Source organism: Anopheles moucheti, chromosome 2 (assembly GCF_943734755.1).
Source record: "Anopheles moucheti chromosome 2, idAnoMoucSN_F20_07, whole genome shotgun sequence".
NCBI classification, from domain to species: domain Eukaryota; kingdom Metazoa; phylum Arthropoda; class Insecta; order Diptera; family Culicidae; genus Anopheles; species Anopheles moucheti.
In genome coordinates this window covers 43,964,234-43,989,759 of record NC_069140.1, presented here as the reverse complement: position 1 = coordinate 43,989,759, position 25,526 = coordinate 43,964,234, and the positions used below count along the sequence as shown (strand labels likewise).

Genomic DNA, 25,526 nt, shown 5'->3' with positions numbered 1-25,526 from the left:
GCCCACAGATGATTTTGGAGAAAAGCAGTGCAAACAAATAATGTTATTTTACAACAATTTTATATTACATACAATATTGTTCAAGTAGGAGTTGTACGACATGCGTCAGATACATTGCAATACTCCGCAAAATTGCAAGTTGTTTCATATGCCAATAAATTTAAAATTTCAAATCACTCGTTTGCCAGCAACTGCGAGACGACTTTGTGCAGCAATCATTGTTCAAAATGTTTGAGAGTATTCGGCGAGCTTATTCGACAAGTAAAAATGTTCCTTCGGACTCTACGTTCAGAATAATTTTCATTTGTAAAGACTATTTCAACCGCCCTCTGGAACGTTCGATTTATTTCCAGCGAAGAATCGTTCTTGCTTGTAAAAATGTTCCTTGAAAGAGTTTGCTTCTCTCACCGCATGATCTTCGCTCCGGATGTGACGAGCCATTTAAGGGCGAATTAGCTGTCAAATAGTAATGGCTTTCGAGCAGATTTGCGACAAAAAACCCCTATTTTCGAGCGCTTTCGAGCAGAACGGGGCAGTGCGTGTAGGAGAAAGCAGGAGGAGAAAATAAAATATGGCGAAAAATTCTACAGGCGGTCGCAGGCACGGAAGCTCCGTATGAAAAAGCGAATTTATCCAGTAAAAAGTGACTGTAAACGTACCGAAAGTGTGACAAACGCATGTTAAATGCGCCTAGTACATTGGACGCATAGCGAAAAATGCAGAATGCTGAACAATCCGGAGTGAAAAACCGGGAGAAAATTGTTAAATCAGTGAATCAGCAGACTTCGTTGAAATCGCAGCTGCAGCAGCAGCAACCTTCACCGTCGTCTTCGTCGTGTTCGTTGTCTTCATCCTCATCAACATCAACGGAAGGAGAAGAGGCAACGGCATCGGTAGCAACTTCCCAGAGCAAAGCAGCAGAAACAGGAGCAGCCAGCACTTCGTCATCGACATCCGAGAACAATAGCAACAACAACAGCAGCACAATCGGTGGTGGTAGTAGCAGCAACAGTAGTGGTGGTATCGGCAATAGTGGTAATAGTGGAGTAACAAGCAGTGGAAACAGTGCTGCTGCTACTACCATCGTCGACGTTGTTGCTGGTACGGCCACCACTTCTACGACATTTTTGCCGTCATCATCATCGGCCTTGCACGCAGGACAGGATGCTGGTGACAGAGCGGCTTCGGTCGTAAGAACAGCGGCGCATACATCGTCAATAAGAGCGGAAGCTGAAGAAGCTGCAGCTGGAGAGCTAAGGAGCAAGCTCGCTTTTGCTGCAGCCGACACGGTAACGCTTGTCGGGGTCGAACCGATTCGAACCCAGCTGCCTGGCAGCGTCATTTGTAAAACCAATTCTAAAAATAATGGTAAAACAATGTCTACGCCGAAGAATTCCACAACAGCGACAAAGCCTCCTGCGTCATCGACCGTGCTCGTGGGTGCCAATGCAACCATCGCCGCCCCAGGAGTTGCTGGTGATAGTAGTGCCGGCAAACAAGCAAACGGTACCAATGGCGATGATGATTGCAAGACCGCCACAGCGGGAGCAACCGGAAGTAACGCTGGTGCGTCGAAGCCGACTACCGGTGTGGCCGGCCAGAGCGCTGCTAATATCAACAGTAAACCATCAGCGACCAGCAATAACTCGTCTCCGACCAAGTCGGATACCGAAACCTTCTCCGAGATACAGCCTCGCGTTTCGGACTCGTCAGAGTCGGAAGAGGAATCGGTGTCGGAGGTAAATTTCTCATCTTTGTATTTGCTACACTTGTTTATCATTCTTACGCAGGTTAATATCAGGCTAGTTACAGCAGATGGGAAATTCATCTTGCTCATCTTACCTAAGCAGTTTTTCTATATCTATTCTATACTCCTTTCCATCGATGAAGAAAGTTCATACATGTATACTTCAACAAATGTATTCCTAAGGCGTCATGCGGTTTAGTTGCTTATCTATTCAGCAATAATCCCCATTGCCGTTAGATAACCTTATTTATTTACGAGTTTTAACTTTCCGAATGCTTTTTCTTTGTTTATTCGTTACATGAAGGTGTAATCAACATGTTAGAAGCATTTTATGTTAATATCCATTTAAGATAGTTCCTATTAGATACACGTTACACTAGAATCATATTTTCGACTGATGTAAAAACAATGGTTAACCCCTTTTCACACTAATACCGGAAGTGTGCCACACAGAATTGCGAATTTCAAGTGATGGAAATTGCTCTTCCAACACTGTCATGTGCAAATGCGTTGCAATGCAGAAGCAATTGGCGTTGGCAGAAGAATGTTGAAGGGCGTGCTCTCAACGATGGAAAAGGAAACATAAGCACAACCAAAAAAAGAAATGTGTTGCTGCGTTTGGTCTGCATCTGAAAAAGTGCATTCTCTATTTTGTGCTCTGTCCAGAATGGCTTTTAAAATCAAGGCCGTAATATATTGTTAGTCAGCTTAGGCCTTCATAAAATCGACCAAAAATGCCTCCCCTGTTTCGACATAATGCAAGATCATATACTGTTTTCTTATTTCTTCGTTATTTTCTAACGTGTATAGTAGAAGACTAATCGTTCATGGTTATATTCAAACTAAGAAACATAGAGCCCCAAAAGTCGCGCAATTATATCTAAATCCTAAACCCGTACAAATTACGATTCAAGATTTTCCCTTTACGATACAAAACCCTCTGTTTCGAACAGAACGCACAACCCTAACCTAATCATGAGTCTCTGTCATTCGGCAGTTGAGCAGGCCATGCGTTTTTCTTTTTTCTCCGTAACCAGTATTTGGTTGCCTTCCGAAATCTGTGTTTTTGCAGCAAATGTGTGGCAGTTTTATCTCACACAATAGAAACGGCGGCATGTCCGGGTTTCGGGAAAACGATCGCGCTTATTCGAGTAATCGTGGTCCTTCATCGTTCATCCCTCGTCGGGTTCGACATCGCCCCCAAAGAGCTGTGCTGGTAAAACAGGCAGCAATTGACGGGCACAGTTGTGTGTGTATAGCGTATGAAGTGTGCGTAATGGCAGCTGTGTTTTGCCGCATGTGTGTATGTGCAATCGGCGACCAGGCAAGGCAAAACCAACACAGCGACAGGGCACGGTGGCAGATGAAGATGGAGCGTATTCGTGTGTGTGTGTATGTGTCGCGGGTAACAGCACCAGCTAGCCAGCCAGCAGAAAAGGGAACAGTCGCGCGACCGTGCTCGTTCCTTGAATAGGTGTCGGAAAATAGTGAGGACAGATTTATTTAGTCTCTGCCGAGTCTCTCTATAGTTGAAGTTCTATCGCGTGTAGTAGCAGTAGTCGCAAACCACGTAGTGCGTGCGTGCATGCGTTTGGTTGTGTGTGTCCGCGTATATGGTGTGGTACGTCGTCCATTCGACTGCAGCGGAAGATGCTGATGATGATCGAAGTAGCAGCAGAATGTGTGATGAAAGCATGATGTCGAGCATGCATGTGGAAGACGCGATGAAAAGGTTAAAAGATTGTGCACCTCCGATCGAAGATGTGGAAGTGAGTGATGGGCAACCCGAGCAAAGTTTGCTCAACGACCATCAGCGTGTGTTGGAAGAGGTCAGAATGCGCGTAAGTGTCAACTAAATACAGTGCCCGTGTGTGCTAAATCAGTAGTTTTTTGAAGAAGTGAAAAAAGCTGTAACACTGTGTGTCCATAGTAGCAGAATTCCCGCATGGTTGGAATTGTGTGATTGGAAATAGATGGGAGGAGTTGTCAAAATTGAAGACGAAATGAAAAAAGTTCATCCCACACTAACACACTAGTCATGTACGGTTGGGATCAGCAGCATATTGCTGCACAGTACCCAAAAAAGAAAAGAATAGTTTTCGCAAGTGTAAGCGCGCGTGTGTGTGTGTGTTTGCGGAATATTAGCGATTTTTTTCTCCCGTATTGCTCTGTGTTCTCTTTCTTCGATCAACTGAACCGTGAATTTTTTTGTTGGGCCTTGTTCGGGACTGCGTTCAGTGTTTGTTACGGGAAACATAAAGGAAAAGGCTGTGCGAATTAAAATCGATCTTGTCACGACTTTCAATCTACCGATGCAATGTCTATTGTTCCAAATTTATTGTTCTTACTATTGTCGTCGTAAAGAAAAAGGTTACGTGATTCTCGGAATGCATCGTGTGCATCGATTCCTGAAGAAGGCATAGGGAAATTGAAGGATTGCAAAAAAAGAAAAAAGAATCGAAAAGGGAGGCATGACATGACGTTACTTTGACGGTAGTGCTATGGGCTAGTACCAAAGGTGCTACCACTACATCGATGAGCGGTCCCCGGCAATGGAACGGGTGTGTGTGCGTGCTGGTAGTTGTGTTAATAGTGCTCAACCGTACAGAAGAAGGAGAAAACGTGAAAGTGCTGCATGACTGTTCGAACCATTGAAAAAACACCTATTAGGACGGCGGTAGAACAAGCAAATTCGCACATTAATTGTTCAAGCATTATACGATTTTATATTGGAGAGAGCCCTAAATTTGAGTATTCACTTGAAATGATTAATGGCGAAATACGTACACTGAAGGGTGGGAAGACCTTGTTCCTACTACGTGTGTGTAGCTCGCCCTTTATTACGCTTTAAGCGCATTTAATCTTCGTAAGCATTACGAAATCCTGGCTACGAAACATTACGTTCTTAATTGCAATTTTAACATCCACTGGACAAAAAATCTCGCAACAGAAGTTAAGCTAATTGGTTAAAAGAGAGCAACGCAAGGATGTGTGTGTTTGGCGGTGTACAGGCGCGTAATAGTATGCGTTCCACATTCCGCAAAGTCGTAGCCGATGCGGCAAACGATGGGTATAGGTGGGCGCATATGAGTGTATCATGTATGTATGTTTGTGTGTGTTTGTGAAAGCGCTCTTCCGTCCGGTGCCGCCACTCTTCCTGTGCCATTTGAAGCTGTCGGTGTTCGAAACGGCGACGAAGACGACGTTTCTTTGCAGTATTTCGTGTTTTTTTCTCACGATGTGTGTGGCAGGCACCACACGGGTTAGCCTTCGTCCGTACAACACAATCACACCGACTGTGCGCTATCTCGCTCACACTACAACATTCCCGACATTTGTTTTCCCGTTTCCCTCATGCCGGACACACGAATCTCCGCGATCGATTTCTCTCTACAGCGTTTTTTTTTAATGAGAAATGCATTTTTTCATGGCGAAATGTTTTGTTGCAACATTTAATTTCGCAGAAATTGATTGTGTTCCAAAGCACGTATTGTAAAATAAGTTAGTTAATATGTATTGATATAATTGTGTCAGATTATTAAAACGTTCCAGGGATAACACTTTCCTCACTTCTAAAGGACTACCCTTTTTCCTTACAATCTCCAAAAGTCTAGGCCTGCCATTTCTGGCTTACTTTGACTTTATTTACCCGTAGCGGGATAGTCAATCCAGCGTAAAGGGAAATAGTCCAAATGGGATTTTGGACCGGTCCTGTCGTGTGAAAACCGGCGCCACTACCAATACTTCAATCTATCCGTCCTTTTTTAAATTTTTCGAATCACCGCAGGTTCTGCACAGAAGCACGTAATCTTCTCATCACACAGTAGCTATGCAGGTGATATTACTTTCATATCCAATACCATCCAACAGATGGCACTGTATGATGGTGCATTAGTGCGTTAGGAATTATCTCGCGCCGTCAGTATCGGTCTTCACCATGGTTATCATATCTTTTAGTACCGAGAACACATTGATGAGTGATAAGGTCATCAATTCCAAAAAGCTCGCATGGGTGTCTTAAGTGTTACGTTTTACTGACTCTCCAACATAGAAACGAATCAGCGATGGTGGTAACGCCGTACCTCCAAAGTCCGTTAGAAAAATCGGCACATTAACGTGTCAGAACAGTTCGTGGTCTGTTATACTTGCCAAACACATTTACTTACTCATCGATCGTTCAAACGAGAGCTGGGCGTTGACAGCACTGTCACATTGTGTGAGATTATTCTTAAACTGTTTGTAAGGCTGATCTATGGTCACTAACGCATAATGTTTTTACTTTACTTTTATCCCATCTTAACGTATTTATTAGACAATCTATCGGCAACGCAAATTGAATTGAGCTTCTGTAAATAATGCTAATTATGTGAAGACATGGAAAATTTAAATATTCGTAAGAAAAAGGGAACAAGTAAAAAAAACCCCTTAGCTACGGCGGATGGATTGGATTTGAATTGATGACCGTATGTTGTGTTATTGTCACATGGGGCAAACGAATATTTGCATTTATGATTAAAACGCACCACGATTCAGGAGGAAATAGGAAAATAGTACCTCTCGGTGCGCTCTTGTTCGTGTAGTGGTTTGCTGCTATATCCCGTGATCCGGAAGTAGATGATAATTGGGACCGCGCAAAGCGTGCGCGTGTGGTGGTAAGTTGAGGCCTTCAAAAAAAGCGGGCGGTTTGACAACGAAACCGAGGGTATTAACACTCCCCCATTGTTCAGCGTGTTGTAACTAGTCATGTTCAGTTGGTGAATCGAATCTATGAAACCCCCATTCGAGTCCAAGGTAAGGACGCGTCTGGAGATGTGGAAATCGATCAGCTAACGCCTGGAACACACCGAGTAAATGGTCTCAAGATAGTATTTATATTATATCTGTTTCTTTATTCCTAACATTCGATCACCTTTAGGAGAAGGAAGAACTACGGAACAAGGGTTAGCAAACATCTTCCATCACTCACAGCATAGAACGAAGACTGTATTACGAAAACAACACACCTGTCATGATTTGAAGGTGCACGGAAGAAGAAATGCTAATTCTTAACACGATGGAGGTGTCGTTTATATTCCGTTTGGGAGCAGTCTAATGATCAGACCATTAATTGATTACAATGAGTCAAAGAACTACAGACGTGCTGCCGTTAGCAATGTTAGGGTTAGGTTTGGGTTGTGCGGAAGAACGATGCAGATGGGATTGCAGTTTTTCACGTAAAGACCGACACGTCGCAATGGAATGGATGTATGGATTTTTTGGTCGATTCTTTTTTAGCATGGTATATGATGCATAAGTTACAGCAATCAATGCAAATCGCCCCACACGCAACACGGCGGTGGTGGTACCAAATATATCAGATAGCGCCTGGTCAAATCACCCATACTGACACGTACCATTAAAAATCTTTAACGACTGTGAATGTGTGAGGGTCAATGTACTTGCCTGTGTCCCCCATTCAAACTTATTGACACACTTGACATGCGATTCGTAAGAGATGTGTGGATAGTTAGTGGCAAGGGTTGGGGATGAACCCTTTAAGGTAGTTTTTTAATCAACTATTTGCGGATTTGAAGCAAATTCAATGATCAACGCATCATCGCTACATGATTAAACAATTATATTTTACTATTATGAGCGTCACCATCAACTACAATTTGTATAGCGCATATCGCTGAGACAAAATACAACAAAACTAGACAGACATTAATCCGACAGGGTACATCCTTTCCTCCGTCTGACTGCATTTTGCATGTGAGCGTTAAGGAGGTAGTAACTAGGAAAGTAAAAGAAACGTTTTTTTTTATTAAAAATGTTTTGAAATATTTACATTATCGTTATCCTCGTTCATGAAAAAACTGCCTTCTAAAGTAATAACTAGTCTAAAAGCGAAACCGTGCTGCGCTGCGACAGCCAAAGAATCAAGACTTTAAACACGACAATCTATCTCGATACCATGTTTCTAAAATTTTGATAATTGTTGTACCTCTCCACAAACAGTACTTCCAATTTATATAGCCGTTGAGGGCTGTTTTACCTTTACACAGATGTTCTCCAATTCTGTACTTTTGTAGACGTTTTGCTTCATCTTACAAAAAACTTTAGTCCGAAAACATGATATTTTGTTTGCTACTCCCTACTTCTTGTTGTCGTATTTGAACATAACACAGAAAGAGAATATGCCGGATATCAAGCAAATAATATTGATTTTGTTTTAATTTTAATCGGATGTGTGATTTTTACCGATGTCCACTGATCCGCCAGCAGGTTGTTATCGGAGGATTTGTTTTTCGCTGGAGAGATCGAGAGATCCGATGATGGTCTATTTAGTGTACCGTGCCTTTCCCAGGTCCTTTCCCATTGAGATCAAAACTCAAACTCTTCAAACATGGAAATAGTTTAAAACAGAAATTATCTCACCACAATTTATCTAGAACAAGCATCAAGTTGAACAAAACAAAATCTTAACTGTCCATTTAAGGTAGTACGAAAGTATCTCTTTAACCCTCCGCGAACCTATAGTTTTCGTTAGTGACATGAGTTGACGTTTGTTTGAAAACGAAACTTAAATGTTAAACTCTGTTTGGTTTTGCTCCACCCTTTAGTTTACGTTCTTTTTTGCCATTTTTATTCTCTTATTTTTTACCCTCCTAGATTTTGCTGGCTTGCCTATGTCTAAGGCCAGATCTGCTGGTAAGTGTCGTTGCTTGTGTTGAAAGCGGTCTCCACCCTGCCCCAAGAGGCCTGCGCATTCCATGTGTGTGTTTGCGTGTGTGTTTGTGTGCGCATTTCATTTTCCTGGCTTCATGTTATGTTTGCGTTTTTTTACAGGCATGATTTCACGTTCTTCTGTTCTGTTCTTTATGTTTCATTTATTGAACATAATTCTATTTTGAAATTTAAAGCTAAAATCATAAAATAATATTTCTAATACATTGTTTAAGATTACGTAACATTTCTTTTTTTGTGTCAAGATTATTGAAAACAATTGTTTGTCTCATCAATTCGAACAAATTGGTCCATTTTATTTTAATTCTCTCTAACCGCAAGAAAAACGTTCGAAGCGCTTTGTTTTGTTATTAACTATTATTACTGCTGTTGTTTTTTAAAAATTCAATAGTAAAACGTTCATGTGATTAATTGTTGCGAACCGCATTTGCCAGTGTAATTATAAAACCACTCACACTTATCAACTACAACATCCAGCCGATCTTCAGCCTTTAGATGCTTCAACCAGCAAAAGATGGGGGGCAATACATGTTATTGAAGTCTCTATTGTTTACGGGATTATTTTATGGGAGTTATTTACATATTATTTGCTTTGGCCAATTTCTGGATCCTATTTTCTAGAAATAAATAATTTATGTACACAATTTTTTCTGCTGTTAAAGTAAAAATTCGGCAATTAAATTATATTATGAGATAACTGTTTAAGTACAAATACCTTACCTTAAGGTGCTACATTTAAATTGTTTGTTCCTTTTCTTGATTTTTTATATTATGAAAGTGCATTACAAGCGGCCTGTTGGAATGCAATAGTGAAGAAAAAAGGCCAGTGTGAAACATAGCTTGCAAAAAGAAATGAGTGGCCTATTATAAATTTGCCACATCTTGTTTTTTATGTTAACATATATTTTCTGACACGCATCTCCGATTCCATGATGTTCACCTTGTGTTAATTCTTTGATCTTATTCATTTGTTTGTTGCTACAGGTTGACGATTTTGCGTTAGATCAGCAGTCGATTGAAATTCCGGAAACGGAATGTTCCGACAGCTGTGAGAATGACGTCGACATGGATGAGTCGGACAGTTGCGACAACGATGCCGACGATAATGAAGATTCTGATGGTACGCATATGTTCCCCCCGCGCAACAAGTTTTTGTGACCACTTTGTGTGACATTTCCAATAACCACAATTGCTTTCTTCTTCTGTTTTGTTTTTTGCCAACTTTACCGACGGCTCATAGAAGACGATGAGGACGACGATGATGATATGGTTCATAGTACGGTACCCGGAAAATTTCTCTTAGAGAACGATGATGATACCGATCATGAGCGAGGTAAGCGATTGTTCTACGCATTGCGAACACTTTTTCGGCCAAGAGCCTGTGTATTAATGTCATATTTTCCTCCCCACTTTAGACGAGGCGGCGCACGCGTTAACGCGAATGAAATCTAGCGATGGCAGTCCAAGGGATAAGAAGTAAGTGATGAACATACTAAATGCGAAAAGGTTTTAGTTTTTATCATATCTATTTTTCGCTTACAGTTTGCTATCCCGTTCGCTGATTGCGGCTTGCACTGATAATGATGTAAATACAGTGCGACGGCTGCTCGTCGAAGGAAATTCGTTGAACGAAGCCACCGAAGAGGGCGATTCATTGCTGTCGCTGGCATGTTCTGCCGGCTATTACGAGTTGGCTCAGGTATGTTTGATATCTGGAAGGTGTCTTTATAAAAATGACATACTGAACTGTTTTTAATGTAAATCTTGATCTGGTTTTGCCTCATTTCTACACCGCCAGGTACTGCTAGCAATGTCCGCACAGGTCGACGATCGTGGCCAAAAGAACGATTGCACACCTTTGATGGAAGCAGCATCGGCCGGTCATGTAGAGATAATTGAACTGTTATTCAAGCACGGCGCGGACGTGAATGCGCAATCTTCCACCGGTAACACGCCGCTCATGTACGCCTGCGCTGGAGGACATGAGAAGGCAGTAAAGTTACTGTTGGATCACGGTGCTAAGGTGGAGGACCACAACGAAAATGGTCACACTCCGCTGATGGAAGCTGCCTCTGCCGGTCATGTCGGAGTTGCCAAGGTACAAACTACGAATCTATGTTCAAAAGCTGTTTTTGCCATCGAGTTGTTCTACTTTACCATATTCCACATGATTAAACCCGAGAACAGAACTCAAACAGTGTACAATGGCACTTGCTCGCAGCTTTGCTACGAAATATTACAGACATATTACTCCTTGATTTGATTGTCATTATTGAGTCTATTCGTTCCTGATTCTAAGGTCGTCCAAATCAGCGAGAATGTGTCTGTTTTGTGTAAAGTTGAAGTTCCTTGCTTTTGCTACTGAGTAATGATTTTTATTTGATCTTATCTGATGGAGTACATTTATAGCAATATATAGTGTGACATTTTCTTTACTCATTTTGCTGCTTTTTTTTGCGTGCCAAAGAAACGACGTAAATATATATTAATCATCTTACAATATGTTTTTGTTCATAGATTCTGTTGGAGCATGGAGCCGGCATTAATACGCATTCGAATGAGTTTAAGGAGAGTGCCCTGACGTTAGCCTGCTATAAGGGCCATCTAGATATGGTTCGCTATCTGCTTGAAGCTGGGGCTGATCAGGAACATAAAACCGATGAAATGCATACAGCTCTAATGGAAGCGTCCATGGATGGGCATGTAGAAGTGGCCCGATTGCTGCTGGACTCGGGAGCACAAGTAAATATGCCAACTGACTCATTTGAATCACCGCTCACCCTAGCAGCATGCGGAGGCCATGTTGATCTGGCGATGCTGTTAATCGATCGAGGAGCTAACATTGAGGAGGTGAACGATGAAGGTTATACCCCACTGATGGAAGCTGCACGAGAAGGCCACGAGGAGATGGTGGCACTGTTACTACAGCAGAGTAAGTTTATCATAATTTGTATGTTAGATTGGTTCAGTTATATAGAGGTTTTGGTTATACTCGCTTGTAATATAATTATGTTTACCAACTGTAAAGCGAAGTGAGCGAACGTGTTTTTAGAGGAAACGTTTAACGTTTATCAATTACCTACAATCTCCTAACTGATCATTCCTATTATCAATTTTCTAACGTTAACAGATGCGCAGATCAATGCTCAAACTGAAGAAACTCAGGAAACGGCACTTACGCTAGCGTGTTGTGGTGGATTCATCGAGGTGGCCGAATATCTCATCAAGAATGGTGCGGATATTGAGCTTGGTGCGTCAACGCCGCTTATGGAAGCTGCCCAGGAGGGTCATATCGACTTGGTGCGTTTTCTTCTTCAGCATGGTGCAAACGTACACGCACAGACGCAGACGGGTGACACTGCGTTGACGTACGCGTGCGAGAACGGACATACTGAGGTAGCAGACATCTTGTTGAACTATGGAGCTGAGCTAGAGCACGAATCAGAGGGTGGTCGCACTCCGCTAATGAAAGCATGCCGCGCCGGTCATTGGTGTATAGTGAAGTTTCTGATCGAACGAGGTGCCGACGTAAATCGGCACACGACGAACAATGATCACACACCGCTCTCGCTGGCTTGTACTGGTGGTCACCAGAATGTTGTGGAGCTGTTGCTGAAGAACGGTGCAGATCCTTTCCATCGCCTGAAGGACAGCAGTACGATGCTGATTGAGGCAGCCAAGGGTGGCCACATCGGGGTAGTGCAGCTACTGTTGGACTTTCCGCACTCACTGATGAACGCGAATGCCGCCCAGCAGCAGAATATGCTTAGCAGTGGACAAATGCAGCAGCTTCAGCAGCAACAGGCCCACCAGCAACAATTACAACAGCAACACCAACAAGCCCAGCAGCTCATTATCACGCAAAACCATCAACAACACCAGCACCATCAGCAACAGCTACAGCAGGCTCAACAGCAGCAGCAGCAGTTGTTGGCTGGTCCACCCGGATTGCGCGAAGTTCCCGAAGCGATTCGCGTCAGTAATAAACAGATTTTCCAACTGCCAAGCAAAGATATGCTGGAACAGCAACAGCAACTGCAAACTCAAGGTCCACCGCAACAACAGCAGTCTCAGCAAGCTCAGCTGCAGCAGAATCAGCAATTACAGCAACACCAACAGCTGCTTGCTAACAGTCATCAACTTATAAACCAGGCGAACATGCTATTGGATAGCAGTGGCAACGACACATCCGTACTGGCACATCATCTTTTAGAAATACAGGACCCTTCGCTGAAAGATACCTTCCTCGAAGGTTTAGCGATCGGTTTACGTCCCCGTGTTCGCCGCATGACCAGCGGACCGGCTGGGTCCGCAGGCTCTTCGACAACACCACCAATTTCCGGTCAACAGCAGCAGCAAGATCAAGCCACGGTCGCTCAACAACAGTTGATACAATATCTGCACCAACATCAACAGCAGGCGCAACAGTTGCAAGCGGCCCAGCCAATTATTCTACAAGGCAATAATGTCGTTACACAACAGCAGCAGCAACATTTGCAGCAACAGCAGCAGCAGATGGCAACAGTTGTAGGTAACAACAATACAACTGGCGCAGGAGGTAATAAGCAACAGCGTAGTCTGCTGCGCAAAAAGCAACAGCAACCAACAGTAGCACTGCCTTCGCCATTCGAGACAAATCTAACCAGTTCCGAGGCACAGCAGGTTCGCAGCGATCCCATTGGCGAGGATAATAATGGAAGCTGCAGTGTTGGAATGAAGAACGTATCGTCGCTGCAACAACAGCCTCCTCCGCGCGTCAGCAACGTTGCCATGCGATCTGACTACGAGCAGTATCAGAAACAGATGAGTGAAATTCAGTTCCAGAAGGTAATTATCGCTTCCGGTGATTTCGTTGTTATAGTGTTTTCATCAAACAAATTAAGAACACCGATACACAATCGGTGCAATGCGCAAGTGGACATAGCTGTGCGTGATGGTAAGATTGTTAATTTATTGTTTTGTTAATTGTTTTTACTTCACAGAAAGCGAAAATACAATTCATCAGTGATGCGAAAGGTCCGCCGCCAACACTTTTACCGCACACGGAATCGTACCTTGCCAACTTGCAGAACAACTTGCCCCAGTCGCAACAGCAACATCTTCAGCTAGCAACAATAGCTGCCAATGCCGCTGGAAGTACCTCTGTCGTTGCGGGAGCCAATAACGTCAGTCAGGCTACCAGCAGTGGCACAACCTTGACTGCCCCTTCGGAAGTGTCCCAAAGCACTGCCATCAGCGATCGTCCAAAGGTGAAACCCGTGTCCAAAAAAGATGCCAAGAATAATCGAAAAACTGCAGCCGCGGCAGCAGCAGCAGCAGCTGCGGCAGTTGCAACCGCTACGGCCTCGGTACAACAGCAGCAGCAACAATCCTTCTGGCCTTTGACGAGTAATAGTACTGCAACCGGTGGTAGCGGAAATGCTGTTAGCGGTGTTCTGCAGCAAAATCCGATGGTGTCAATTTATAACAACTTGGTTAGTATATCGTGTTGCTCATATTGGTGTGTTTTACTGTTTATCGACAATAATCATAGCCTGGTTGATGTTTGGAGTTTATTTTTTTAACGTTAAGTAACATTTCTTTCACTTGTTCATAATGTTTTTTTTTTTTTATAGTCTGTGATTCCAAGTTCCGACCAGAATGTGCAACTGTTACAGCAATCGATGGCGAACTTGAATCTTCAGTCACAGTCACCCGTAACAACGCCATCCACCATACAAACGGCACCAATGCCGCCCAGTGGCAAATCAACTGATAGGAAGTCATCCACGGATGCAGGAAAGGAGGTGAAGAAGAACGATTTTGGTAATGTAAATGAAGCCGAATCATCGTCAGCTACTGCCGATGTGAAACATGACAGCAGCATTGTTCCTACGTCGTCAGCCCAGCCGACGGTCATCACGAGCACTATAGCGAAGCGTGCGTCCAGTGTTAAGCACGATGATGCAGCAGAAGGTTGTTTGGCGGAGCAACTGGTCGCAACACCGTCATTGGTTCGTGAATCGTCGGACAAAGAGACAAATGTCACTGCTTCCGGTATTTCCGGCCATACCTCGAATGTGGAGGGTAGTAGTGACAGTGCCAGCACCAGTAGCAGCAGCAGCACAGGAGAAAGTGGCTCATCGGGTAACGTGAACAGCAGTTCTGGAGCTAGTAACAGCAACTCAACAACCAACACAACGAGCACCACTAGCGACAGCAGCAGTGTTCCATCTGGGGAAGGCGGTGTTGGTGGCGATGGCGAAGGAAGCACTATCAGCAGTGGTAGCATCAGTAGCAGCAACAGCAGTGCTAGTAGCAGCGACAGCAGTACTACCACAAGCGCAAATAACAACACTGCCGAAGGAGGAGAAAGCGGAACCGGTGCAGGTAATGCCAATGGTGAAGACGTTGGAGGTACCAGTGGTGGGAACGGTGGAACCGTGTCTAGCATCGATCCGGACAACCAGTTCAACCTTTTTGCGATGGTCGATCGTAAGCTGATGCTCAAGATCGCGCATCGCTTGCTCGGCGATACTGCCAAATCGCCCTCGGAAACGCCACCGCTGAGCAGCTGCCCAGGGTCGAACTTGGACCCTCCCGCTTCACCCCCGCCAGCGATGATAAACAATGCCGGTAGTGTACCGAACACCAGTGGGTGGAAAGGACAATAGTACGCGAGCAGCGCTTGATACGAATTGTCTGTCTCTTCCCCGTCCCCGTAAACCCTTCCTTATCTGTCACCCACGGACATGCACATTAGTCCTGCCACCCGGACTATATGCGTTCAATGGTGTTTAGAATGTTGGAACGTTTTGTAATTTATTGTTATTTTGTTTTCTCGTTCACGCAGATATCGAGTATCCGGAGCTGTCACGCATCCTGTGCAGTTTCAGCGGTTCCGACATACTGCCTGCGCAAGAATTTGTGCAAGTGCATCAGCATATGCAAAACATAATTCAACATAAGAGCGGTAGCAATGTAAGTATGATTAAGAAATGTGTAACAACAGGAACATTGGAAAAATTCTAGAAGAATGTGTTATTGACATTATTACGCATTCTATATCCGTAGCCCATCAAACTCGGTGACTCTACTGACGGTCATCAGTATGCGGAAGAAGGCGATGAACATCTGCCAATGTTTAACATAGAGGAATCGGATGCAGATGGCATTACCGAATGTGTGGGTGGCATGTATCCTGCACTGATGAATGATGAAACCCTCGAACAATATCATGGTGAGGACGGATCAGTCACGCAGGCACATGGCTCACGAGAATCGACATACAACTACGAATGGGTAGACAGTATTGACGATGTGATCCATGTGCTTAACGGATGTCCCGAAATTCCAATGGCATTGCACGTGAGTATTAAGTGATACAACTGTCTAAAACAAGTGTAACATAAATGTGTCGGTATCTCCCAAATACACAGGATATGGCTGCGAATTTCGGTTGCCAGGATATGGATATGTACGCAAATCTGATCGGCTTAAATTCGTTCTGCAAGACTCGTTGGGCGGGTAATCAGAACCAGCTTACGTCAGGTACATCGTCGCCAGTAGAAGAGGACGGAAGTGGTATGGTGACTCTTAGCGATCCGACGTTTGCCTATCGTACCGCTCAAGCTGCTGGTCAATTGCTAGCGTTGGATCCACAACAATTTTCAATGGAGTCGATTCAGTTGCTTAATCAAATTCATCAGGTATGTAAAAGGAAAACGAAACAACGAACATTTTGGTCTGGAAATGATTTTTGTTTGTTTTTCAAACGTTTCAGGCGTCTGTTTCACTCGCCTCCGCACAAGCCTCCGGGACTGTATTACATCATCCGCCAGCAACAACCAGCGGTACCCAAGGACAGCATCCAAAGCTTGTGTTTAATGTCGATGCAGATAAAGCTTCGCAAGTGCATTTACTGTTTCAACTGCCTACCATGCAATCTCAACAGCAGCAACAGCAAATGACGCAAGATCAGCAACATGATCACATGAATATAATGGGCAACAATGCCCAACAGCAGTCGCAGAATCAGCAACAGTCACTTTCATTGCAGCAGGCGGCTGGTCAGCAACAACAGCAGCAGTGTAATATAGCCGCAATGCAACCGCATGCAGCGGCTGCAGCAGCTGCCGCTGCAATCCAGCACGCTCAACTACAGCAGCAACTGCACGCGCAGGGTATGGCTGCCGGGCATTCCGGTTCGGTGGCTTTGCAGCAGCAACAACAACAAAGGCAGCAAATGCAGCATCTGCAGTCCCAGGCCCAGGGGCAGCAGTTGCAACACTTGCAGTCGCAAGGGCAACAACAACAGTCGCAACAACATTGTTTGCAACACGCCCAAATGCAGGTTTCTACACAAACTCCTCAACAACAACAGCATGTCGCATCCGCCCGAGGTGAGGAGGAAATGTCCCCTCTCGTAAGAACGCAGCACTTTGCTTTAATGGACAACAATCAGCCAGCCAATGTGAATGTTCCTGGAACGGGAAAAGTGGGCGGTGCTGCCAGTGGTGGAAAGAAGGGAGAGAAAAATCGTAAAGAAAAGAATCGTCTCGCTGTGCCTGCAGTTCGACAAGCACCGGCTGGTCAGCAGAGTGCAGGAGCAGGCGGTCAAATTCAAAACTATCAGTACGATAGTACGAACGGCAATGCTCGGTCGGTGGGCGGAGCAATGGACATACCACCTCCTGGTGGTGCCGTTCAACCGTTTCACGCAGGAAGTGGTATGATGCCACCACAGGGGGGCAGCACAGCGACATCGGAGCGAACGATTGATGTGGATTCGGAAACCGATTCAAACCATGATACTGCGTTAACGCTTGCCTGTGCTGGCGGTCATGAAGATATGGTGGAACTGTTAATTACCCGCGGTGCAAATATTGAGCACAAGGATAAGAAAGGTTTCACTCCGTTGATATTGGCAGCTACGGCTGGTCACGAAAAAGTGGTAGATACACTACTTCGGAATGGTGCCGAAATTGAGGCACAATCAGAACGAACAAAGGACACTCCACTGTCATTGGCCTGCTCTGGTGGCCGGTACGAGGTGGTTGAGCTGTTGCTCAGCATGAACGCCAACCGAGAGCATCGCAATGTGTCCGACTACACGCCACTCAGTTTAGCTGCTAGCGGTGGCTACGTGAACATTATCAAATTGTTATTACAGCACGGAGCGGAGATAAACTCGCGCACCGGAAGCAAACTAGGAATTTCTCCGCTTATGCTTGCCGCTATGAATGGACATGTTGCCGCTGTTAAGCTCCTGCTGGACATGGGTTCCGATATAAACGCACAGATCGAAACAAACCGCAATACGGCGCTAACATTGGCTTGCTTCCAAGGCCGACATGAAGTGGTCAGCCTCCTTTTAGATCGTAAGGCCAACGTAGAGCATCGTGCAAAGACGGGCCTTACCCCACTGATGGAGGCGGCTTCGGGTGGATACATCGATGTGGGTCGCGTGTTGTTGGATAAGGGAGCGGACGTTAATGCTGCCCCTGTTCCATCCTCTCGTGATACGGCGCTTACCATTGCAGCCGACAAAGGACATCTGAAGTTCGTTGAGCTGTTGCTTTCCCGTGGTGCATTGGTGGAGGTGAAAAATAAGAAAGGCAATTCACCGCTCTGGCTGGCGGCAAACGGTGGGCATCTGGGCGTGGTGGAACTACTCTGCAGCGCCGGCGGGGATATTGATTCCCAAGATAATCGGAAGGTTTCCTGCTTAATGGCTGCTTTCCGCAAGGGCCACACGAAGGTCGTAAAATGGATGGTAGGTCAGGTGACACAGTTCCCGTCGGATCAGGAGATGACTCGCTACATCAATACGATCAACGAACAGGAACTCTTGGAAAAGTGTCACGATTGTGTGAAAGTTATTCGTGCCGCAAAGGATCAGCAGGCTACAAAGGCGAACATTAATGCATCAATTTTGCTGAAGGAGCTTGATCTCGAACGATCGCTGGAGGAAAGCCGCAAAGCGGCTGCGGCGAAGCGTCGTGAACGAAAGAAGCGACGCCGGGCAGAAAAGCGTGAGCAGCAGCGTAAACTGGAGATGGGCGAAGAAGGTGCTGCCGGGGAAGGAAACGACGACGATGACGAAGAGGAGGAAGCGGAAGATGAGAAGGAAGAGGAAGAGGAGGAAGAGGATGTTGACAGTGAGCATGACGAGGACGAATTGCTTCTTTCGGCGGCCATGACACAACAGTCCTCTATTGGTAATAAGAATAAGAATCGCAACTCGAACCACTCGTCTGCACAGCTTCATAACAAGTCTCAGCAAAATCATCGCGAGAAAGAGAAGGAAGTTAAGGGCAAACAAAAGGATAAGGAAAAGGATAAGAATAAGGATGTGGAACGTGAAAAAGGAAAGGAGTCCAACCAATCTGCGTCGTCATCCTCTTCCAATAGCAATCAGCGGCAACAGCAGCAGAACGCTAATGGTCAGCTGTATCAGTATCGGCCGATGTCGATACCATATCAGGTACAGGAGGAAGGTGATTCCGGAATCGATGCCAACAGTTTGGGCTCATGCTCCAGTTCGGAAGTGAAATCCACGTCGAATAGCAGCGCTCTAGAGCAGAAGAAAAACAACAAGAAAAGAAAGCAGCAGCAACAACAACAACAGCAGCAGGCTCAAACGGCACGCGGTACGATTGCTTCCACGAATGCAGCCGGTGCAGCAAGAGCAGCTAAAGCGGCCGCAGTCGCAAATGCATCCAGTGGTGCCAAATCGTCTAACAATGCGCAACATCAGCAAAGCAGCAACAATCGCCAATCAAAAAGCCCGGAGAGTGCATCTGCTTCGACGTCGAATGGTAATACTGTGGTGCAGGATAAAAACTCAAAAGAAAAGAATCGTCGACAGCAGCAGCAGCAGGAGAAAGAACAGCAGCAGCAGCAATATGGGGGCGGCAGAGAAAAGCGTGAAAAAACACTAGAGAAGGAAAACGTTGCACCGAAAGATCACGGCTCGGGTGGACTGGCAATGACCACGAAGAACGAAAGCAAAAAATCCGATCATCATCAGCAACAAGGTCAACCGACTGGTAACAACGTTACGAACAGTGGCGCAATCCATCAATCGCAGCAAAACAGTATGACGGGAAATCGTAAATCGATTATTGTGTTTGGTTCGGGTAACCGGCATACCTCGGAGCAAAACGATGAACTGGTACCAAGCGGTGGTAACAATTTCTACAACACGGCCAGTGCTGGTGGGAAGAAAACGCATGGTAACAAAACGTTTTACAACACTGCAAATAGTGAGGATCACGGTCATCATGGTAAGATGTCCTCAGCTAGTCCGATGAAGCAACAGTCAATGTCTGGTGGAATGCCGTCTTTGTCACAGCAGCAGAATGCAAACGGATCACAGACTAATTCGATGGGTGTCAAACGCGAGGAAGGCTGGAAGGAGGTAGTACGTAAGAGCTCGGTACAACAGAGCGGTAGTGGCAGTAGTGCAGGTAGCAGCGGCACCGGAAGCAACAGTGGCAGTGGTTCTGGTGGTGGTGGCGGTGGTGGTAGTGGTTCTTCTTCATCGCCAATGGAATGCCGCAAAGTGCAGGTACCGGTACATGCTATCTCGCGCGTAATAGGACGAGCAGGTAGTAACATCAATGCAATCCGAGCCGCAACCGGTGCGCATATTGAGGTTGAAAAGCAAGGCAAAAGCCAGGGCGACAGATCGATCACCATCAAGGGATCGCAGGAAGCAACCAAGCAAGCGCACTCACTAATCGTTACCCTCATTAAGGATCCCGATGTGGACATACTGTTAATGTTGCCAAAACACAATGCTAGCAGTAGCAACTCAGCGCAAAAAAGCTATGGTTCTTCTTCGACATTAGTTGCTGGTAGTGGGTCATCGGTCGGGCAAAATTCAACATCTTCGGGAGGAATAGTGTCGTCCGCTGGAACGTCAGCCCAACAGTCACCAGTCATTGTGCCGGCGGCCATTATTCCTACCAATGGTGCTGCTCCGACCATGTCAGCCATCGTAGCATCAGGTGGCGTGGCAGCAGCTGCCGCAGCAGCAGCAGCCGCCGCCGCCGCCGCAGCCGCTGCGGCTGCTGGTACTAACAATAATACGACAGGCTCTGTTAAAGGTGGAAAGAATGTGTTCAATGCTTCGAACAAGTCTAGTAATGCGAATGCTGCCAACATTGTTGCTAGTGGCAGCGCCTCAACAGTAACCAGTGCTACGGCTAACGCTAAAACTCCGTCCGCTCAAGGTTCGATGCCGTCAAACTCAAGCAATACACGGACGTCGACTACCAAGAATCTGTTCCTATCATCGGCAGTAACAGCTTCGCCGCAACAACAGTCGACCCGTGTGCTGACGGCAGCCAGCAGTAGTAATGTCACTATTAATAGCGGCAGCGTGCCATATGCCGTTGCGGCTTCGGCCGGGCCGGGGAAGGATTCCAAACGGCAACAGCCGACCTCCCAAGCATCACAACAACAATCGTCTACCGCATCAAAGGGACCGCTTCATCATCCAGGCTTAGCTACGAGTGGTCCATCGAGTGGAAATGCAACGGCACCATTCGGCAGTGTGGGAATGCAATCGATCAAATCGAAAAACAATATCAAAGCACCAATTGCTTCTAGCTCAGTACCACAGCCAGGTGGTACGAATGTTAGCGGCAACACTACCGGTGCAACCACACGCATGGTAGGATCGTTCGCCAAGTTGGTAGCTTCAGATGGTGGAATTTCAGAGAAGAAGTCATTCGGCAATGGCGGCTCCGTTGGTAGCGGTTCGGGAAATTCCTCAGCCATGACGCTACAAGGTCAGCAGCAGCAGCACCATCAGCAGCAATCGGTTGGAGTTATCGGAGGTCGTGCTCCATCACAAGTTCAGGAATCTCCTGCTAAAAGTGGTGGGTCCGGGCTACCAGCACCATTTGGTAGCAATGCCAATACAGTTGGCCTTGGAGTGTCTCCAATCGGTTCACATATGATTTCATCGAATGCACATCAGTCAACTGTTGGTGGAAGCATTGGGAATGGAGGGGCTGGACATCAGAAGATCTCTTCGTTTATTCCTCCTATTGCAACAAGCGGCCCAGGTCCAACGATTGTTGAGGCATCAGCTCTGCCTCCTTTACCACCCATCAGTGTACCGAACACAGCGAATCCCCTTGCTGCACCGGGAAGTGGTCGATCGATTACGCCAATTGGTCAACCAACATCGACGTCGTCATCCGCATCAACATCCGTCGGCTCCGCCTCCACCGTTTCATCATCCGGTACGACGACTTCATCATCGTCAGTGACTGGTCTCATCGGCAGTCGTAGCGTTACTACACCGTCGCCTTTGCTGCAGCAGCAAACTTCAACCACCTCACCTACAATCGGTGGTCAGCTACACACAAAGATGCAACCTATCGGGACGCATCAACAGCAACAGCTAGCGCCATCGCCTCCACCATCGAACGTTTATTCGCTGTTCAATGATCCGTTTACGAACAGCCAATGGGGTGTTGGAGGAAGCGGCAGTGGTAGTAATGTAGGCGACGTTGGAAAACCTCCCCTATACGGTGGACACCACCATCAGCAACAGCATCATTTGTCACACGCGAATGTTCCGCCACATCACCATCAGCAACATCATCAGCAGCATACTAGTGGTGTGGGTGGTGCTGGAAGTGGTGTTTTGGCAACGTTCATGGAGAACCCACCAACGCTACAGGTATGTAAAACGTTTAGAATCAAAAAACGGTTCGATTGTAAATCCATTTGCTCTTTTTGCAGGTCGACGCATCGAAAGCTCCGGGGTACCGTGGAAATGCGATTTCTTCGCCAGTTAGCTCCAAAGCCTCCAGTAATGCTACAACTCCACCATCCTCTAGCATGTCATCGCATCCACATCAACATCAGCAGCAACCTCCGATACACCAAGCATTACAACAGCAGCAGCAGGCCAATGGAGGACATTTAAATCTACACCATCAGTCCCAGCAACCTCACTCGCATCAGCAACAGTCATTAGGACTTGGTCATATACTGGGTGGAGCGAACAGCGGCAGCAATAGCACATCACCCCTCGCTGGCTTGGGCAGTGGAACCGCCGGTTCACAGCAGCAACAACCTCCGACATCCCGGGACTCAGGTGTTGTGAACATGGTAGGAGGAGGACATTCAACATCCTCCGCATCATCGTCTGTACCGTCATCCACCTCAGGTGGTGGCCAACATCAACACCATCCATCCTCCTATCAGTCGTCCAATGAGCCACCGAATGTCGGTATGAAACCGACTCCTCCTCAACCATCTATGCATGGTGGTGGTACTGGTGGGCAAGGCAATGGAGCTACAGGCGGTGGGTTGGGCATGTTGCGTTCCATGATGAACCTGTCGTCGCATATGCGCCATCTGGGAGGTGGCAATGGACCACCGGATTATTTGAGTGGCGGAAATGCTGGTGGCCGTGAGCATTCAACCGGTTTAACACCACAGCAACCACCGGTAGGTAGTTCTCGTCCTCCTCCGCTTATGTTTGAAAACTCTGGAGCCGGTGGTGGTGGGCCTCCTGATTCGCTACAATCCTCATACCAACCGCACCTTGGTCTTGGCGGAAACGGTAATGCAGGCCTGCCTCCTATTTCCCGTCTCAATCCGAAGGCATCGGCTTTCTCCGGCGGAATTGGTCCATCGGTCATGCCACCGGCGCAACATCAACCAGGCAAGATGGGCCTGTCCAACAATCATCAGCCTTACGGAGGTAATAATGCAGGTGGTGGTGGTGGTGGTGGTAGTGGCGGTGGCGGAGGATCTGGAATGTTCCATGCACCACCACCGATTGGCATGGCCGGTGGTAAGTACCCTCCCTTGTCAACCTACAGCCTTGCACCGGGCCGCCCCAACAGTCAACAGCAGCACGGTAATGGTGGTGGTGGTGGTGGTGGAACAGGGGGAGGTAACAGTGGTGGCCCTCCACCGGTAGGTGGTATGCATCATCGAGGCGCGACAGGCGGTGTCAATAATTGGTTCTCGTCTGATCTGGGTCACCTACAACGTGACAATTTGATGGGCATGGAAAATGGGCTAGCAATGACACTCAATGCTACCGGGTCGCCCAACATATCGCCAAACAACAACAATGCGCAACACTCTATTAACGGTGGTGTGGGTGGGCTTGTTGCGCAGCACCAGCAACAACAGTCCATGATGGACGATGCTCGCAAGCTACCTCGCGCCATCGGTACCGAGCGAGCCTGGAAATATGGCGGAAACGGTAACGTTGGTCTTGTGGGCAGTGGAAGTGCTGGTGGTGCTGGTGGAGGAAACAATGCTGGAAACATGTACAACACTGCCATGGTAACGACATACGTCGGGCTGGACGGGCCGGATATAATGAATGGTGGAGCGTCACCGGTAGCAATAGCAGCTGCGGCTGCGGCGTCCGCCAACCAACCGTGGATGGGCATGGACAAAAATCAGTTCATGGGTAGCGGTGTAGGTCTGGGCGGGTCGCAACAGCAACATCAGCAGCAACCGCCTCTGCCCTGGCTCACACCGGCAGGAATGAACAGACAGTACATGGATGACATTCATATACCGGATCATTTCCAGGTAGGTAGTGGACAGATACGGAAATTATATTCAAATTAAATGCATTACACTTATTGGTATATGAATAATGTCATACTATTCTGTCCATGTTTCCCCTCGATTCTTATCCGTGTAGCAACTTCAAATGGATTATCATGGCAACATTGGTGGATCTGGACCCAGTGGACCCAATCAACCTAACATGAATTTCATGCAGTATCCATTCACACCATCCAACGATATGGTGGGAACAGGGGAACTGCGACCACCGTGGGAACATGAAAAGCATGTAAGTTTTGCTGATGAACGTGCGTATGAAGAGATAACGAGAATCATTAATGTCTTTTGTTTTTCGATGACAGGGTTGGTCGCAAAAGTGGTCTGGACACTAGACGAAGAAGAAGTAAAAGCCCCAAGCGATCCTGTCGTTAAAGAATTCGCAGACGCCAATTGTAATCACTTCGCCACAACGCACCGCCAGCAATACCACCTACGGCTAGGATCAACTATTAGAAAAGGGATAGATAGTAGAAGGAAACATAGAGTCAGCAGAAAGATTCGTTGGTAAGTTAGCAACTCCACCACTGGTACGGCAAACGGTGATGAATTTTGTCTTGGAAATTTTCCTCCATATTTACCATCTCAAAGATGGTGTTGAAGCAACAGTATAGATCCGCGTAAACTGCGTATGTTGCGTTTGATTACAACCCACTGCTTCATACATACACAGACACACATACTAGTTCTGGCTGCGTTCCTTTATTGTTCGCATTGCATATGTTAAAACGCGATTATGTTTATTCTAAGTATGCGTTAGCCACTGGCCCCCCTACATTTCACGTGTGGAACTCGTAAAATAATTGATGAGAACGTATTAGAATACAATTCCTCGAAACAACAGAGTAACGGAGGAAAAAACGGTTGAACGTTACAGAAAGTAGTAGGGTAACTGCACTGTCCTATGTGCATGCCCGAATTCGTTTCCTGCTTCTTTATTGTTTATTATCTTCAGTCGTTCGTACGTACATACATGCTGTTATAGCAGTACAGTTAATAGTAGAGCAAACAAAATGTTCATTTTCAGTGTAAACTACAAAGACACTAATGTGCACCATCTCGTTTTTGGGTAATGGAATATAAGAATATATGTGAACAGAGTATTTCTATGCCTTTTTTTGTCTCTTACTTATGCCCTGTGAAAGACATAGGAGTTGGGGATCGCTTTGAGCATACCGAAATGAACGCTAATCTCAACTGTGCTTCGACCTATATCTGCATAGGACAAATAGCGCAGTATGTGCACAGGAACGCCGATGTCGACAAAGATGTGTATCGTTAATTCCTTTCACGCAGTATGCAGCTTATCATGCGCCGTAATAAAATCGGTAAACAGTGTTTGCCTTTCGCAGTGAATAACACACAGACATGACTATTTTGCAACTAGTACCAGTACGAGCAAAAGGGACGATTTCGCACGTTTCTAGTGGTGTGTGACGTTATCGGTTAAGAT

The 25,526-nt window shown here is 46.2% G+C and overlaps 1 protein-coding gene across 1 annotated transcript; it reads left to right on the top strand.

Moving 5' to 3' along the window:
• Nucleotides 1–716: 716 nt before the first annotated feature.
• On the top strand, nt 717–25,174 carry LOC128305599 (ankyrin repeat and KH domain-containing protein mask). The gene is made up of 19 exons (XM_053043130.1): nt 717–1,739; nt 8,399–8,437; nt 9,458–9,593; nt 9,714–9,806; nt 9,889–9,949; nt 10,016–10,172; nt 10,272–10,571; nt 10,991–11,405; nt 11,604–13,300; nt 13,456–13,947; nt 14,089–14,496; nt 14,539–15,088; nt 15,306–15,433; nt 15,527–15,820; nt 15,892–16,161; nt 16,236–22,154; nt 22,217–24,037; nt 24,153–24,305; nt 24,379–25,174. The coding sequence occupies exons 1-19, from the start codon at nt 717–719 to the stop codon at nt 24,406–24,408; spliced, it is 13,986 nt and encodes a 4,661-aa protein (XP_052899090.1). The 3' UTR covers nt 24,409–25,174.
• Nucleotides 25,175–25,526: the final 352 nt, after the last annotated feature.